Genomic DNA, 13,686 nt, shown 5'->3' on the forward strand with positions numbered 1-13,686 from the left:
TGCTGGTGGTTCTTTCACTGAGGTGTAGATTTTTCAGTTAGTATGACATTGAGTGCAGCATGAAAAAGCAGTGTTTACTCTATTGCTCTAACTGTTAACAAGAACTATCAAGTGCCTTAAAATTGTCATTTGAGGTTTGCTATAAACAAGGATGCAAAATGGTTTTTCTTGCAGTTCTTTACTGCTACATTTATGCAAATTTAAGACCTTTTATGTTTTAGGAAAGAAAAGTTCAGTACTTTTTCTATGACGTATATCTATATTTATTACATCTACATATATGTATGTGGAGTTTGAGAGACTTCTGCAGCAGCTGTTTTAAGGAAAGCATTTTTTGTCTATTTCCTTATTCTAAAAATATTTAAAGGCTTTAAAAAATGCTTGCTATGCAAATGCATCTTTAGAAAGGTAGTTTCAGAACAGGGTGATGCATTTTTTGGGGTTTGGTTTTGTTTTTAGGAAGCTGTGGCAGTCTAATGCTACATACTAACAGCTCATTGTTGAGAAGTCATTAGATGCTGTGAACATTTTCAAAACTAGATGTATTTGTAAGTTTCACAATTGAAATTTAATCTATAATGAGATGTTCATAATATAATCAAAATTAGCTTAAATTAAAACATTTTATTTAATATTACTTATGAAATAGGACTATATGTAGCTTTACTTAAGTCAACTAGTTGTGTGCATAAAACCCAGCAGGAATACCTGGCAAATAATCCGTTGCCAAAATAGCACTGCTGTTTTGCATACTGTATGTGGATTTTTCCATTCGCCTTCTGTGAAGATAAACACAGGAGTCAGCAAAGCTCCCGCATAACAATATTAAAGATTTTTATCAGTGGACAACTGAGGTATTGCTGTTCACTGCTGCCATCCTGTGTCACTTAATATATTGCATGTGCTTTTATACAGCATTGTGCATTTGAAACCAGCTTTGGATTTAATGAGGCCTCACTGCATTTATCTTTCAAGAAGGAACCAGTAAGGAATGTTGTCTAAACTTGTGCCCTCAAAGCTGGGGAAAAATATCATAGAATCATAGAATGGCCTGGGTTGAAAAGGACCACCGTGATCATCTGGTTTGAAACTCCCTGCTACGTGCAGGGCCACCAACCAGCAGACCAGGCTGCCCAGAGCCACATCCAGCCTGGCCTTGAATGCCTGCAGGGATGGGGCATCCACAGCCTCCTTGGGCAACCTGTTCCAGTGCGTCACCACCTTCTGGGTGAAAAACTTCCTCCTAATATCTAACCTAAGCCTCCCCTCAGTCTCAGTTTAAAAACATTCTGTACAGGAGTGGGTAGGTAAAGTGGAAAGCTTGTTGAAGAAGATACTTTCCTAATGTTAAAATGGCAGGTGACTTAAATTAATGTTTCTGTAATTGCCTCTCTACTACGATCCTGATGCAGACAGATATTTTTTATGTAAGCAAACAAACTGCAGTCTTCTAATGTCAACTGAGACAATTTTAACTAGGAACATGATTACAAATAATATTTTCTCTGTGGTTAGTAAAACAAGACTTCAGTGTTTGCAATACAAGTATCTCAATCTTTCCATTAAAACAGGAAGTTTTTCTTCTGGCAGTTGGATGAGTGGTTTCCAGCACCAGATGAGCAGAGTTTCAGCTTGTCTTTGCGTGATTGTGGACTAAAATACCTCTCATAACTATGCTAAACAGCCACTCTGAAATGTTACTTTTAGGTCCTTTCAAATGAGATTTAAAGAAGTCTTTGTTCTAGCACAATTTATAAAAGAAAATGACATTTCAAATAGAAATTATTGATGTATATGACATTGGTAATAAAACTGAAATAGTTCTACTGTTCATTGTGTAGACAGCCCTATTGCCACCAGATCAACATGAAAAGAAAAAAAAATTTGTATTTAATTTTACACTCTGTTGTACGATATTACCTGTAACTTAATTTCCCTGTTTTTTCCCCCTTTAGATATTCGAATACCATTAATGTGGAAAGACTCTGATCACTTCAACAATAAAGAAAGTACGTAAGATCTAATGAACTGCTATGATAATCAATTAGTTAAGCCTGTAAATTGAAAACTGGATGGAGAAGTCCATTCTGATCTAAATCTGATTTTTTTGATCTTTCAGTAGATCTGTGTCTTACTGTAGCTTGGTAGCTCTTACCTTGGTGCTGTCGACTGTAGCAAGTTGAGAAAGTTCAAAGTCATATGGCAGTATGTTTAAAATCTTGTCTTTCCAGAGGTGAGCCTCCAGAGGAAGAGTAAGGATAACATTATTAACTAAATAGCTGAGAAACTTCCAATTAAACATGATATTCTCTCTCTCGTCTACACTCAAGAGAGTAATATTGAAGGCTGTTTCTAGTGGGAAATTTAAGTGAAAGTTCTCTATTGCTTTTGAGTGGATTATTGGATAGTCTTCAAGTACATGCGTTTTGCTGTGTCATGGAGATTAACCCTAAATCTGTTCCAGCTGTCACCTGGCATTGATTTCGGTTTGATTTTCAATAGGGTCAGAGGGGGTAAGGCTGGCAAAATGGTCTAATCCTATATAGTTCATTCAAAAAGTGATACAGATGTTGGATCAATTCTCTTTTTGCCTTAAATCAATTTTATTAAACAAAATTACATCTCTACTAACATTTCTGATGCTGTTAGCACGAACTGCCACAGGTTATCTTGCAAAAAAAAAAAAAATTGAGCAAAGGTAGGTGTGTGAATGTGGAACCCATGCACTAGCTTTGGAAGTTCAATTGCTGTGAAATCCCATAATGTGAAATTTAGGGTGGGAATAATTTGAGGGCAGTTCCTTAGAGGCTCAAATTTCCATTCCTTCTCTGTTGTTTACTGGGGGCATTAAGTATTGTGATGTGTACTATGCTAATAAAGCATTTCTTTGGCTCTCTCCAGAATCACAGCGCTATGCAGTGTTTTGTTTGTTCAGAATGGGAGCTGAGGTTTTTGATACAGAGGTGGCAATTGTGGATAAAGCAATAACAGATATCTGTTTTGAAAACGTAACCATATTGTGAGTATAACTTATCTGTTGCATGGAGTACAAGTATCCCTGTTTTCTTTTGAAAGTGGGTATGATTATGAATATGATTGGCTGAGGTCCTCTAAATTTTTCTGTGGGCAAGAGGAATCTGTAACGTTTCTGTTGATTTCAGTGGTTGGTGGATCCCTCTCTCTGGAAGGTTGTGGGTTTTTTTCACGTGCACGATGATCACAGCAGTAGATGCATCATTTAACTGTTGCTTTCAGGTTTTTTTTTGCCATGCTGAAACATTTTTCTTTAAATAAAGAGATTAGCTTGTAACTCAAGGACAAAAGTACACCAATGCTAAAAACTGGAAGCACTATAAAAATGCACTTCTGTAGGCATGGGTGTTACACCCAGTGTTTTAACCATTACTCTGTAGAGCAGGCTATGGTCTCTTCTGATGTTCCCCAAAGTCACTGTTCTCTTGAAATCAGACATTTGTCTTCCACACCTCATGTTCTGTTACGCTCTTATGAGCATGTGCTACAGCTACAACCCTCATAGTTGAAGAATACTAGACAGGAAATTATTCACTTATCTTTAAATATAACCTAGAAAAGAATAGAAAGGTGTTCACATATACTTTTCTGTTGCTCTGTAAATTTTTAAGAGTCTTCAGAGACAGTTTATTATTTCTGTGAGGGTTGTGTTGGTTGTTTTTTTATGTGTGTGTGTGTGCTGCTTTATTTTTTATATTAGCAATTTAGATTCAGTCTCCTGAGGAAGACTGACTGGAAATCTAGAACTACTGAAAACTTTAAATCAAGATCTTAAAAAGTGAGTAGTTGAGAGAGCATGGATCTGTAAATCAAACTTTCTTAACACTTGCTCAAGTTTAGAGTAAGGGCAAGAATTTAAATCTGCTTCTTGAAAGATACATCTGTTCTTGGAGAATTTACCATTACAATTTTCTGTAAAATAATGCAGCAGAAGCACTCAAAATTCCCTTGTGTGCCCACAGATAAAGAATAAATTCTTTAAAAGCCTTTGGGATAATTTCCTTATGAATATGTAGTGAAGGATTTGTACCAGGAAGATGAGGTTAGGCTTCTAGTTTGATGACTCAGCTCGAGAACGTTGAGAGCTGGTAGAACTGAAAAGAGACAACAGGGAGTGGGCAGAAGAACGCAGCAGCAGATAGATACTGTGAATATCAAATTTGTCGCTTGTGATGAGGTAGGATTTAGTTTTCTCCTAATCCAGAGGGGGCGGGTGCGACAGTTCGATCTGATTTGGGATCACAGGCATGATAGGTTTTCAGTCGTGTTATTTCTGCAAAACAGTAGAGGGCAGATTGAAGTGTGCTTATATGCCTTGCCTGTGTATTTCCATCACATGAGCGGTGTGGGTTTTTTCTCCAGTTTTTAACCTAAACGTTGAATTTCCTGTTTGCAATTGTTTATGGTTTAATTATAACATCCATCTTGTGACTTCAACACTAAATTACCACTGTGTACTCTAGCCTTTAACTCCATTTTAATGTATGTCCTTCCCTGAATCTGATGTAATTCCTTCCCTTGATTAGCAATACATGTTATTTAATAAATGTATTGTAGCAACAGCATTCCTTGGCTAGGTGCTCAATTCACTAACAACTGCTGTGAAACTTTCTCCCCACCCCCTTCAGTGATGAAGCAGGACCAGATTTCCAGGTGAAGGTTGAAGTGTATAGTTGCTGTACAGAGGAGTCTTTATATGTAGCAAACACCCCTAAGAAACTAGTAAAGAAGCTTAAAACATCCCTCAGCAAAGCTACAGGGAAGAAACTCAAAGCTACGCTGGAAGAAGACGGCACTGACTCCATTTTGCTCTCTGACCCAGTCATCCAGTAAGATACACAGATGGGTATTCTGGTTTTACTGTACTTTTTCATAGAAACAGCCCAAAGACATTGTCAATATTTGGAAAGGTACCAAGAACGCGATTATTTATGTATTAACCAGGTGGAAAAGAATTTACATTTTAAATAGGAAATGAGAAAGTAGGTGTGAATTCCAGCTATGTAGCTCAGCCTGGGGCCCAGTTCTGATCTTTAAACACATGAGTAGACTATCTTTCTTCTACACAGCTGGTAAATCCACTGTTATTTGCAACTCAGGAGTACTTCAGTTTGATCTCTGGAGAAAATGAAGCTTGTGTGATGTCTGTGGCCCTCCATCTCGCCCTTCTCTTCCCCTATCCCGTTCCCTCCATGTATCAATTTTGCACCCAGGCAGTTTTGCTTTTCAGAATGGTAGACATTTCTAAAAGGTGCAGGTTCTGTGAAGTAACAAACGTGTGTGGGCAGGGGAAGCCCCTCGTACAGCACTTCCCCTAGTGAAGCTGACAGGGCTGTTGCGCTGTGTTGTGTACACGGGGGCTGTTCTGTTTTCTGGCTTTTCAGCAAGTCTCTGGGCTGGCTGGGGCATTTTACAATTACTTGCTGCTTAACAGGAGTTTCCTTAATTGACTTCAGCACAGAACATTTTGAAATGACTTACGATTTTCCATTTTCATAGAAATAAATGCTTTTCTCAGTAATTCACCTGTGTTTCCTTTTAAAAATGATCTTAAGTCTTTCATGTATTTTTAATGAAGTGAACTGCCTACTAATATTTCCCAACTACTTTAATTTCATTGTGACTTAAGCAGCCCAAGTACCTAAATTGTAACTACCGCAAAATTGACTTTTTTAATGTTTATTTTTTTAAGAAAGTAAATATTACTTAAATTACTTCAAATATTGCTTTTTTCTTTCTTTTTTTTTTTTTCCTGATGGCTCAGTAGCAGAGAATCCACGTACAATTTTTTGCCACATTTTGAGCAAAAGTCTTAGTCTTGTTTTGTACATCTGTTTGCCCGGATTATAAAAGAAAAGGTTAATTCATAGTTTATCTATGTTGAGCTAATATTGCTATACGCTAATATTAGTGTTCCGATGAAAAACAGACATCCAAGATGTCTTAGCCACAGAGCAAGGCAGTTTTACTGCTAACATTAGAGTACCTTCCACCTCATGACAGTGTTTCTCAATATGCATCATGTCAGGTAGATATGCTTCCCTCAAGCTCTGGCTGGCTGATGACATGCTGCCATAAGGTGCAGTTGGCTTCACATATAACCACAGGCTTATTTGTTGGCCGTGCTCACTTGAATACAGATCGTCTGTCTTTTAAGGAGAAAGAATTAGTAGGCAGTCCTCACTATTGCCCCCTCCCTCATTTGGGTTTTGCTTTAGGTTTCTCAACTGTAATTTTTTGTATTTTACTTTCTCCCATCTTGAAAGCATTTTTTTTTTTTTCCCTACCATAAGTCATCATCTCACCGTGGCTGTTAATTTCTTACCAGAATTGAATTACTAGTGATGTGTTTACTAATGGCTTTGCTAGGTGATTAAAAAAGATTATGGGGAACAAATGTCTTACTACAGGCTGAAAATAAGTTGTCTTTTTTTTTTTTTTTAATATAGCCTCCCCTTGAGATTTATATTATTAAGACCATGGTAATGTAGCCCTTAGAGGTGAGCAGATTGCATCTTTCAAGTTCTCAAAGAATTATCCGGGTCCAGTCTGTGAAATTAAACCACAACAATAAAAAGGGAACTTGCTGTATTTTATGAACACTTTTGCTCTGTAGATTTCATCTGTATCAGCTGTTTCCTCTCAGAGCACACGTGGGATGAAGTTGTCCCTTTTCCAGAAATTCTGTGATCCTCCCGTGCCAAATTTCTTAGCTTAGAAGTTAGAAGGCTCCCTGTCAGCCTCGTAACTTCTCATAAAAGCTTGATGACAAACTGTTTTAGATGGTTGCTTTATTTGTTCGTATCAGCTATACTGATACTCTGTCTGCTCTTAATTATCTTTTTCCATTTTTTATGCAGTCTTTTGCCTACTTCATTTTTTCTGTTATTATTATTATTGCATTTGTCATAGGAGAAGGACATTCAGTGCAGGTATGGTACTGATTTCCAGAAGTTGCACTTTGGAGACGTGCATGTTCTGTGAGCTGGCAGTACTGGCCTATGTGGGGACTTGCTGCTGGGGCCTCTGCTGAGTTGGAGATCTGGCTTCTGTATGCTATGTTTGGAAATTCACATTGATATTTTGCTAGAAGTACGTATTCTAACCTAATGGCCTCGTTTTTATTGCTGGGTTCTTTTTAGGACCTGATGATTATTTTTGTTTTTACCTTTTGTTATATAAGATGCAACTGGAAGCTATGCATATTGGCTGTTTTGACTTGCACAACCTCCACTCTGTGTCTGGATGAGTGGAATAAGATAGGATTTCTAACATTAATATTCAGGAACAGCTTCTGGAATCTGAGCTGTATGAATCCAATATGCATTGATAGGAGGGGTGAGATAGTTACATTCCCCCCAGTGTCTGCACTCCAACATCAGTGCTGCTGCCACTCGATGGGCGACAGGTCGAACTGTGAGCCTTCCCCACGCTGTATGAGATGCAGTGGGCAGATTGTTCTTTGTTATTCAGACAAGCTGCCATGTCAGGCAGTCAGCTAATTCTGTCACATGTACAGGCAAAACATACTCAGTAATCCTGATCAGCTTGTTAAATATAAAATATAGATGCAGATAACTTTTCTAAATTATATTGAAGTTGGCTAAAAGGGATGACTGTTCTGTTTTAGAAAGAAAGTATTACTGGGAAGCATATTTTAAAAGTGAAGTAGCTGTTTTCTTGGCAAGGTTGTTGTGGTAATTAGTCATGCTTTAGAAAAATAACTAAATCAGCACAGAAGTTTTATCCGTGAGAAGAAACTGAACTGCTTTGTACCATTTAAATAGAGTGGTAATGCTTAACTGAATAGCAAAACATAATCAGCAGGGAATCTTTTGTTAGGGAATGGTCTACAGGGAATATATACAAATGTTGATGAGTTTTTGTTCACATTCCCCTCTGAATGTTTTATAGAAGTGGTTCTTTGCCCAAAGTGCTATATCATATTTGCTTTTCTATTTATTGCTTTGAATTAGATGTGTAACAGACCTCCCTGCTAATCTTCTGTCTCCTCTCTTTCATTAGGGTCAGAGCTGGATAGCATCTGATTTTAAAACTGTGTGCCCTCTGCTGTTAGAAAAATTAACACTGGAAAGTATTAGTATTTATTTTCTAGTGATGTCAGTTCAGTAGTGTCTTAACATCTTCTATACCACTAAGATATCTTATGCTATACAGAAGGTTTTTAAAGGATTTTATGCTCAATTCTGTTAGAGAAAGCAATTAGTGATTCTAAGTGGTTTGTTTTCGTGTGAACTTTTTTTACACTGCCATTAGCCAGGTGGAATTCTTACTGCATTGCTAGACTGTAAATCTGTTACTTTGTATTAAGAGTATTTGGGGAAAAAGGTTAAACATGCACCACATTTATACTAGTTTATTCCAAGAGCTGCATTCCACATGCACTGTGCTGAATTGCAAATGTGATTTTTTTTTTTTTTCCCAGCTTTTTTTCCCCCCCTAGGCAAAATCTAAACCAAAGATACAACGCTGTGATACCTGTAAGCACAATAAGTGAAAGAGTCCTTTGTGCCACAAAACTGGCTGTAGGATTTCTACAGATTTCTTCTGCTATACGCAAAGAAACAAACTATTGGATACTATTCTGTATAAGTGTGTGCATAACCACTTTTATGAAGTCTACAGCCAAGGCAAAAGAGCAGAGCAGCCTGGAAAAGCAGTATAGATTTTAATTGTGAAACTTGTGTTTTCAGAGCAAGTTCATCACCTGTTTTTCTGTTGCCTATAGGATACATTTTTGCACTCATTTCTGAGTTAGGCCTAGGGTCAAAAGCTGCAAACCTATCAAAAGTTCCTTGGTGTCTGAGTAGAGAAGAGAGCTGCTGTTAGTGTCCTTGGGCTGCAGGAGGCTTGGAAAGCACAGGCCTTGTGTCTGGGGTTGCCAGTGCAGATAGGCAGCAGGAGGCACTGCGCTGATGGGGCTCTGTGGCGTTGGCCTGGAAGTCACGGGGTGGGAGGAACCGGAGGTGCTGTGCGGGGCAGAGGCAGGAGGTGAGGATGTGGCCATCAGCTGAGCATGCTGGGGAGCAGTTCTGTGGGAAGGGGCTGGGGGTGGCAGCCTGTGGCCACGGACAGCTGCTGCCTTGCATCTCGGCATGTCCCTGTAAGCAGATGTGTTATCTCGGGCATCCATAGGCTCCCTCTAGTTACTGTCTATACAATACAAAGCAGAAATGACTTAAAACGTGCCTTTTTTTTCCACATTTAGTGGAGCAAAGTACAGTTTGCTAGCATCTACCACTTTGGGGCTGGAGAGTGCCAAGGACAGTTTCAGGACCCACAACCTTACCATTACAGGAAATGGTAAGTACATATGGTAGCAATTTAAGGAAATAAAAACCCAGTAATATTTTGCATTTCTCTTGTAAAATAAGAGTTTAAAGAGATTATTTTTCTTGATACTTAATATAGAACAACTTAAACAAAATATTTAACTGTTCTAAAACAAGCATCTATATACAGCTGAGTAAACTATAAGTTGAGTGCAATTTCAAGTCCAGAGGAAAATTTAATTCATTTGGGAGTTTCTTCTGTTATTTGCATCTTGATCTTAAGTGAGTTGTACCCGTGTATACAAACTATTTCCCCCTTTCTCACAACTAAGGGAGGGTATTGGAGCAAAGAACAGCTTTTTTCTCTGTAGTCGAAACAAAAGTGTATTTAAAAAAAAGCAACTTAATTTGAGCAGGACACAGGACAAAAACGTGCACTTGCGATTTGCCTTGATAGCTGTATTTCAGCTGTGGGACACCCAGGTTGCTGGTAGTAGTCAACCAGGATGCCAGCTTGGTGATTATGCTGCAACTGTAGGTGATATTTCAAGAAACTGAAGTACAGTTCTTTGTACTTCATCCGTGTTTCCAAAACTATCGTCCTTCCTGCAATCCACCCTTCAGTCCTCCTCGTTAAATTAAGATGTGCAACTTTGTATTTCACTCACTTCTGGTAACTTCATTTTTTCACATGGGTAAACTTGACCTGAAAAGAAAATTTGATTATTTACACTTCATTATTCTGAATAAGCACAGACGGAGCATTTGTTTCTCAACAGGTTAGAATAATTCTGTGTATCTTCGATGCTAATTTCTACTTCACATTCTTGTTTTATTTCATTAATGTGCATAACTCACTCTGGTGAGGAATTACATACCTGGATATTTTGTTTCATTACAAGCATTTCTAAACCATGACTAAAGACAGAGTAATGTCAATGGAAAGTTGCATTACCTGCTTCTAATTACAGAAGAGCATGTTTTTTACATGGCGAAACTGAGCAGTTTTTTTCTAATTCCTTGGAATCATGAATGCTTTTCTAGTTGCATGACAAGACAGCTACAAATTCTGTCTTAAAAACCAATCTGAAGCAAAATGCTTACATGTAAGAAGTCACATGCCGTGATGGGAAGTGCTTAGGAATCCTACTTAGATGAGGTACCAAAGTGATTACCTTCCAAAGTGGTATAGAGGTGTTGTTGTTGTTTTTGTAAGAATAACTTGTTCTTGCAGAACAGTATTTCTGTTTTTATTTAAATCCTTTTAGAACTTCTGATAATTTTTGATAAAAAACTTACTGAAGACTAAGAATCAGTTTTACTTTAATCCTACAGGATGAGATCTCTTTTCTTACATGTAAAGAATGCTTACTCATATTCATGATCTGAAAGTAAAGATGAGTATTAAAAGCTAAACTGTATTTATGGGAAGTATTCAGAACTCTGAATACTGAATACTCTTTTTTTTTTTTTTTTTTTAACCTCTTTCTGTCTTTCTTATTTTTTCTTTTTTCTCCTGTCTGCTCCTTTCCCCCAGAGGAATCTTCTTTTTGGCTCCCCCTGTATGGAAACATGTGCTGCCGTTTAGTTGCTCAGCCTTCCTGCATGGCTAGAGATATGATGACAGGATTTCTGAATCAACAGGTAAAAAAAGGTCTTGCTTGTGTTTCCATGCTCTTCTGGTAGCAGTCACCAACAGTCCACGGTTCAAACATTTCTGTTTTTCCCAGAGTGGTTCCTTCTTCCCTGTTCTGCCTAGAGCGAGGGAGGACATCTCATAGTTACAGTTTACAAACAGCATCGTCAGTGGCTAAGAATCAATAAATCAATGTTTTCTTGGTGTGCTTATCAATAAAGCTATTTGGGCTGCTAGATACAGGTTGAGTTGTTTCAGAATCTGTTTATCCTGGCACTTAATAGCAGCAGTCCTAACGGTCTCTTGGCTTTTACCCTCATACGTGTCACTCACTGTCTTAGCATGGTGAACTGAGCGGGGAGCAGCAGTTAAACTCATCCCTCCAAAAGCAATTACTGTGAGCTCACTTTACTTCTCTGTTCTGATTCATTGCACAACTAGGCAAACAAGAAGGTGTGAGCAGAGGGCTGAAGGCCACCAGACAGGAGTGCCACGTTGTAGGCTCTGGTCTCATGAAATTAAAATGTATTTATGAATGCTGTTCAGAAAATTATTTTAAGAACATCTTTGAACGTACCGCACGCTTGCAATGTTAAATACTCTTTTTATTTCTTCTGTTGTTTAATTAACGTAGCAAATAAAGGTGGGCTTTGTCCTTATTGTAGACACATTGTTCTACGCTTTGTTCTGTGTGAAACGGCAGATTCTGTGTTGGGTCATAAGTGAATCTGGGAAAACTGTAAAATGCCAAAAGACGTTTAGAAGTATTGGTAGCATTTCAAAAAGCACTGATTCTGAAGTGTTCTGCAACGGAAGGTCTTTCTTTTAGGAAAGAATTGATTCAGTGTGGAGAAGTTTTGATTGGTGTATACCTCACAGTGTGCTCTTAATTTATAGTTTGTGTCTGGCAATTTCTGACTACTGCTTCCCTTTAGCAAATGATAGGAAATCTAACCAGCTGGAGGAGGCTGTATTGCGTACTGAGAGGTGGAAAGCTCTCTTGCTATCACTCACCAGAAGAAATTGAGGCTAAAGTGGAGCCAGCCCTGAGAGTTTCGATCAATAAGGTAAAAATGATAATGTGTAGCTTTTTCTGCTTGCTTGCGTTTTGGTGTTTGTTTTTGCTCTTAATTATTATTCCGAGGGAGGTTATTTTTGTTTTAAGATGCATACATTTGGGCTCCAAGCTGCTTGTATGCAAAAAGCTCTGTAGGTAGTGTGTCAGTGGGAAATGCTGCAGCAAAATTTCCAGTCACTGAAATTTCTTTGCAAGGGTGTTACATTTCTTAGCAGCAGATGTAAGATTCTTCTGTTGCACTAAACTGGTTAACATACAGGTAAAAAGGATGTTGTTTTCTTTAGGAAAAATGTGACTTGTTATATGACTGTTCCGTTTCCTGCAGCCCTTCAGCAACATTCTGGGAGGCTTTTGTCCTCAGCAAGGTGAAATTTTAACAAAAGCTTTTTGTTGTTTTATTTTATTCTGCCCCAGTCTTAATTAGAGGGAGGATTGGAAAATTGCTCAAAATATTTTAGTGTCTTAAAATAAGCTGCTTTTCTTAATACTGGTTTTGTACAGGGCACATAACTTTGGAAGTTCTGTTCTCTATGATGGTATTACTTCTGTTTTTCATAGTCTAATAGGCAATCTGGATTTAAACCTTAACATTGAAATTCTTCTACTTGACTAAAGATGCATTAAGTATTTAATTTTAAACAACTATTTATGTGTTCACTTTACGGATGTTATTGGAAGGACCTTCTAGAATGAAGAGCATTAGAGTGAACAGGTGCTTCTAAAAGCTGTTTCTGTGCAGTCATCAAGAGTTAGTGTCACATAAGGATGAGCAGAGGAATTTAATGTTGTTTGCAGTTGGCCTAGCTGGGTTCATCTTTCCTAAGCAGAAACACTTGGAAACTGTTAAGCATGGGTTGGTCTGGATTCTGGTGTTGCACTTCTGTGGCTGCTTGATGCCAGCACTGGCTCGAAAAGAAGCATCCCCCCCAGCCAGTCGCTTCCTCTGGCCGCTGTGTGCTTCATGCTGGGCAGGCAGTAGGGCAGCTGACTGATAAGCTGGACTAGGGAACTGAAGTGAGTTAAAATTAGCTTATCTTGGGGGGAGGAGGACGGCTGGCTTCAACCATGCTTCTCCTTAACGCAGTCTTTTATCTAGATCCCTACATGATCACATGAGTGCTCGTATGGTACAAGGAAGGAGCTAGGGCGAGACCGGTGCTGTATAGGGCCATAAAGTAACAAAGAACTGCTTCTGACAACAGCACTATCAGCTCTTGTTGGCTTTAAAGTTTCTCAAAAATATGATTCATTTTCACCTTGAGTAATTCTTCTTGTATATAACAAAACATTTAAGCTAGAGATAACAAGGTAACCTGCTTTTGTGCGCTAACATTTCACGTGCTAAGATTTAAATTGATACCTTAATTAAAAGCACACTTCTCCCAGTGTCTTGTATTCTAACAAAGCCATTTTTTTTCTTCCAGTTTACTTATTTACTTGTAAAAAAATGTTTTGACATGATACATACTTATACAATTTTAGTTGTACACCTCTTCAGTCACTTCTAATTGTGTCAACTGAACTTCAATGAAACTGTATTTTCCAGTTGTTCACAATATCTGTGGGGAAATGGTCAGGTTCAGTGAAACACGGAGTGACCACATCCGTATTTTAAAATGTGAAGGAAGTATTTTTGAAAATTGTCT

The 13,686-nt window shown here is 38.2% G+C and overlaps 1 protein-coding gene across 12 annotated transcripts in view; it reads left to right on the forward strand.

The window, feature by feature from the left end:
• RTKN2 (rhotekin 2) overlaps positions 1–13,686 on the forward strand; it is a 190,883-nt gene that overhangs the window by 162,519 nt on the left and 14,678 nt on the right. For 11 of the 12 annotated variants that reach the window (XM_042818525.1, XM_042818516.1, XM_042818518.1 and 8 more), the window contains 6 exons: positions 1,956–2,009; positions 2,902–3,019; positions 4,662–4,862; positions 9,263–9,357; positions 10,864–10,970; positions 11,898–12,029. In XM_042818525.1, the coding sequence (XP_042674459.1) occupies positions 1,956–2,009; positions 2,902–3,019; positions 4,662–4,862; positions 9,263–9,357; positions 10,864–10,970; positions 11,898–12,029 (707 nt within the window). The remainder of the gene's footprint in view (positions 1–1,955; positions 2,010–2,901; positions 3,020–4,661; positions 4,863–9,262; positions 9,358–10,863; positions 10,971–11,897; positions 12,030–13,686) is intronic. The other variant, XM_042818527.1, reaches the window with a different exon arrangement.

The sequence above is a fragment of the Centrocercus urophasianus genome, unplaced genomic scaffold, assembly GCF_019232065.1.
Source record: "Centrocercus urophasianus isolate 14NV4802_14NV808 unplaced genomic scaffold, USGS_Curo_1.0 seq_17, whole genome shotgun sequence".
Lineage (NCBI taxonomy): Eukaryota > Metazoa > Chordata > Aves > Galliformes > Phasianidae > Centrocercus > Centrocercus urophasianus.